The 4,877-nt window shown below is 47.7% G+C and overlaps 1 protein-coding gene across 1 annotated transcript in view; it reads left to right on the forward strand.

Annotated features, from left to right (window-relative positions):
• The window catches only part of LOC104498757 (signal peptide peptidase-like 2B), a gene marked incomplete at its 5' end in the record, with an annotated part of 9,987 nt that extends 6,728 nt beyond the window's left edge, over nucleotides 1-3,259 (forward strand). Inside the window, 4 exons of the mRNA XM_010142174.1 lie at nucleotides 50-149; nucleotides 793-870; nucleotides 1,687-1,847; nucleotides 2,969-3,259. Coding sequence (XP_010140476.1) covers nucleotides 50-149; nucleotides 793-870; nucleotides 1,687-1,847; nucleotides 2,969-3,259 — 630 coding nt within the window. The remainder of the gene's footprint in view (nucleotides 1-49; nucleotides 150-792; nucleotides 871-1,686; nucleotides 1,848-2,968) is intronic.
• Between the last annotated feature and the right edge of the window lie 1,618 nt (nucleotides 3,260-4,877).

The following is a 4,877-nucleotide window of genomic DNA, read 5'->3' on the forward strand; positions in this document are numbered from 1 at the left end:
GCGCGGAGACAACAGCTTTTCACCGGGTGTTTGTGTGTCTCGTTCCCAGCTCCCGATGGTGCTGAAGGTCCCGCGCCTGAACTCCTCGCCGCTGGCGCTGTGCGACAGGCCCTTTTCTCTGCTGGGATTTGGAGACATTTTAGTTCCAGGTATTGTTTGGCACATTAAGAATTTGGCTTGTTGCACTGTCATTAGATTATTCCTCTTGAACTTCTGCGTCAGGTGGGGTGTTCGACTGGACTGCTATAAACCTGACAGATCTGTAAGGATGTCTCTTATGTTCATTCGTTCTGCACTGTTTGCTTTTGCCATTAGAAATTAAATGCACATTAATCTTATGGTTCAGTTTGACGTGCAGCGATGTCCAAAAATGTAGAGAAATCTTGAGGGCTGAGTTAACAACTGATTTTATAGTACAAAACACCTTTAACAGAGGAGATTATTTGTCCCTTTGCACACGATTTGGGTATGTGCCTACCTGAGCACTCCAACCGTCATCATCTTGTCAGTCCCATGACAGCCAGTGTTCCCACCACACCGTCTCCCCAGTGTGCCTGCACCAGGGCAGGGCAGGGTCAGCATTCCGCTTTCTTCGGAGAAATCCCTTGTTTATTTTCCTGTATGTTGGGAAGTACGAGCTGTGCAGCCTGCGGAGCGATGCTGCCACAGCACTGGAACACCAGGGTCCCGAGGAGGTGTGGAAGCAAAATTCTTGAGAGTTCCTGATGGATATTTGATGGGTTTGCGCATCACGCTGTGTGAAGGGGTTGTAATTGTTCTTTCCTTCCCTAGGCTTGCTGGTAGCCTATTGCCACCGGTTTGATATTCAGGTGCAGTCGTCCAGAGTCTACTTTGTGGCCTGCACAATAGGTACGTCTAACGCTGGCTCCCAACCGCAGAGCCTGCTGGAGCTGCTCCCTTTGAAAGCATCCATTGATCTCAGATCACATAGTTTGGGGTTTTTATTCTTCTCCTCCTTTTATTATTAAACAGAAATATTTCAGCAAAGTACTTTTGAGGCTAGACCTTCCATCTCCAGCTTATCTGAGCAGTTCTGTCTGCCCTGGGTAGAGGGAGCTTCTTGTTAGCACGGTTTGTCTCGCTGACCCTTGCATCTGCCCTGTCTTTGTCCATGCTTAGCTACTCATCCTGGTTCCTTGAGTCGTGAATCTGAGTTAATCGCATGTGGTAACTCAAGTTCAGGGATATGTTCCTTTGACTTTGTTCTTAAATCTCGGTGTATTCTAGGCAAATTCTCATTTTGGGTTTTTTCAGTGGAGTGACAGGATAGTAAGCAACAGCTGAAGCCAAGCAAACAAGCAGCAGATGTTATGGTTAAAATAATTGTCTGTATCTGCTGAATTCGTAAATGCAGTCTGAGGCACAGTGTTTCCCATGTCTTGCCTTTCTCACACTGCTGAAGGCGATGCTTTTATTGCACAGGACAGACTAGGCTGATGTCACTACCCCCCCAGCGTGGTGTTACCAGTACAAACCCGAGGCATCTCTAAGTGAAGCACTAGTCCGGGTTTACTTTGTGTGTCTAACACCCATGTCTAGAGAGGCCTGAAAAACTTCTGGAGATGTTGTTCGAACTCTTGCTTGAAAAACATTCCAGTTCTTGAGTTGTTCCTGAGCAGAGCCGTAGGTGAGTAACTGGGGTTTGCTGGTTTTGTTCCCTCCCAGCGTATGGCATCGGCCTCCTCGTGACCTTCGTGGCCTTGGCGCTGATGCAGATGGGCCAGCCCGCCCTGCTCTACCTGGTGCCCTGCACCCTCCTCACCAGCTTCGCGGTGGCTCTCTGGAGAAAGGAGCTCGCCATGTTCTGGACGGGCAGCGGCTTTGCGGTGAATACCAGTTTGATATGAGTGTCTTCAAGAAATACTAATGTGTTAAAAACCTAACTAGCATTAAAGTTGAGTAAAACATTGCAGTCTTATCAACCAAACCCCAAGATCTCTGTTTTGCGTGATTGTTTGCTGTTTTCATACTTTTCTGCCTCAGTAAGGTTTTTTGTTTTTTTTTTTTAATGCTTATGGCCTCATAAACTGGCTAGTGAAAAGTAAAGTAGACCTTGTCTGTCCTTGATTCTGCCATAATTTTACTCTTTTGATCTCTGTTGAAATAGTAATAGGAATAATAATTATTATTTAAATATATACAAGTTTTATATAAAATATATCCTTAAAATACTTTTCTTCATATTTTTTCATAGCCTACTGCTTGTGAAGGTAGAAATCTAGTCCAATTATCGCTTTGTTTCACTGCGAAATTAATTTGATCCCAAAAGGAAAAATTTCTATCGTGCTGCATGATTATAGATTTTTGTTAGATTTTAATTACTTTAAGGGCAAATCTATCAAGTTATAGGTTCCCCCCAGTGAGTTTTGTTTTGTAACCCAACTGTTTGTGATAACCTGCACGGTTCTACTATAGAGAACTGAATTTAATGGTTGGGAAAATATTTGCGATAGTCTCACAACGGTGTAAGCAGCATCTCACAGCGGTGTCACCCGTGTTAGCCCACCCCTTAATTCTCACCCGTCAGCTCTCGACTTGTTCTTCACCCCACCCCAGAGAGAGCTCGATACATTCCGGTTGCTCTCACATACGGAGCAAGTCCACCACCTCGCCTTGCTAGCCTGTCTCTCCTCCAGAGATCATGAGATTAGTGATATCACGGCCCTGGGACTGTGCCCAGAGCTCTAGTTCGTTCCATGTTCTTCCTTCCTTCCTTCTATCCCTCCTTAACGGGTTATAGTCATCACAGAATGTCCCACTGGCATAAGTAGAAAAATCCTCGTGTGTCCTGTAAACCACAAGGGTAGGATAACAGTGCCTGTCTGCTGCGAGAGAATGGTAATGGAGATGATGGACCTTAATCTCCGTCCTGTATGACCATCACTCCTGAGAACTGGACACGGTGATTCCTGTTTCCATTGTTCTGATTGTGATCTTCTCTTCACAGAAAGACCTACCTCAGCCTCCCCTGGTGATAGCTCCTGTCAACTGCCCCGAGCTTCCCAAAGACAACAACGTACCAGCCTCTCAGCAAGACCCCGAGCAAATGACCAATCCTACCCTCCATGTGAAGGAGCTGCGTGACCCCACCTCAGCTGCAGAGGAGCTGGACGATAGCACCACAAAGACAGACCCGTCAGAAATTTCTATTGCACAGAGTGGGGAACCAGCTGGTCAGAGTAAGGACGACCGCGGCAGCAGCAACTGCCTCAATGCAGAGCAAAACCGGCTGGAGTGACCCGTGCAAGAGCTCCTTGCTTCCCCTCACAACCATATCCATTTCAAACCAGTACGTGTCTCGGACTGGTTTCGTAGTGTTTGCGCTCATTGAGGAACCTCACTGGGAGTCTGGACACCCGATCCCACCACGAACGCTCTGCCTCCAGCTTCAGTACAGCTACACTCTTCAGACGTCTCTGAAACATGGTGCTCTACAGGGGTTCGCTGCGTGGGTTTGGTGGTCGCTGTGTTGGGGAAGGGCTCTGACCGTTCCAGTTCCCCCCCCGGGGATGCGCTGAGAGTCTTTGCTCACAGAGCGCCCTGTGCTCCGGTGGCTCTGCTGCTGCTTTGGTGTAGCACAGGTGACCGAGGAGGAACCGCAGTGAACAAACATGCTCCAGTGCTTCATCCAGAGCAACGCCAGCGGGGTTTTAGCACTTTTCCTGTTGTCACCTTTCCCTTTCCTTTTTCCCCTTGTCAAAGCCGAGGGAATGCTTTAGTATAAACTGACGTTCAGGTCCTGCAGAGGGTGGTGAAGTCACCAGCCTCCGAAAGGATTGACACAGCCGTGGTGCATTAAATGCATCTCTTAACGCTTTCGACTTTGTTTTCCCTTCCAGGTACCTGGCTTGGCTACTGCTCCGGTGTAAAAGGCAGGACGCAGGAGCTGCAGGAAGCTCTCGAAGCGCTCCTGTGAGCTCTAGGGGCTGGCTCTGAAAAGAAACAGCATATGTCACAGAAACAAAAGCATTTTAAGAATGTTTAGTGTTTTAGAAAGAAAGTACAAGCCGAATAGGTAAGAAAATAGGTAGTAGCACTCTACTGAGCTTAATAGGCGGTGTTTTTGTTGGGAAAATGTTCAAGCAAAGCAGTAAAAGTTCATTTGTTTGAGGTTTTGAGCTTCTACTTGTTACTTGTTTAGGGAACACAGTTGTGACTTCTAATTCTGAAGCAAATAATGGGGTGTTTTCATTCCCAAGGGAGCACACGTGGTGCTATAGCCGTTATTTAACGCTGCTCGTGTTCAGTAACTCATCTCCTGCCTCGGTCGTGTTTTGTCTCTGTCCCGGGAGCAGCCAGAGCAGCAGGCCTGTGATCCAGCCCCTGCCTTTGCGCCTCGTGCTACGTGACGTTGTGAAGGACTAAACTTTGAATTTAAAACGTCTTGGGGTGCAGCTGGTCTTTGTTCCTGAAATTGTGTGTTTTCCTGTGTAACGTGATGGAGTCTTTCCTGCATCAACTTCGGTGCCCGCAGAGGGCCGATGTGATTTGCATATTATTTATTCCATTTAAGAACGTTTTGGCTTGATCAGCGTTCTCTGCAAACTGCAATCCCGGAAATCCTCCAGCTCTTCACGTTACAACCGAAAGAGGAAATGGAAGAGCCGAGGCTCCTAGAGCGACTCCAGACTCTGGCAGAAACGCTCTCCAGAGGATGTGCAAGCCCCCAGTGTCGTTCACAAAGGTGTCGTCACAGGGGCACGATCAGGGGCGACGCTTTGAAATGCAGAGTCTCCAGCTGGCGTCTCCGGTTGGGTTCCAAAGGGCTCTCCCATGTCTGACTGTTAAATCGGAGCCGTCGTCTTTCTGTCTAAGTCTTCCAAAAGTTGGCCCTGTGCTTTTTGGGTGTTCTTCTC

Source organism: Buceros rhinoceros, unplaced genomic scaffold (genome assembly GCF_000710305.1).
Source record: "Buceros rhinoceros silvestris isolate BGI_N320 unplaced genomic scaffold, ASM71030v1 scaffold41698, whole genome shotgun sequence".
Classification (NCBI taxonomy): domain Eukaryota; kingdom Metazoa; phylum Chordata; class Aves; order Bucerotiformes; family Bucerotidae; genus Buceros; species Buceros rhinoceros.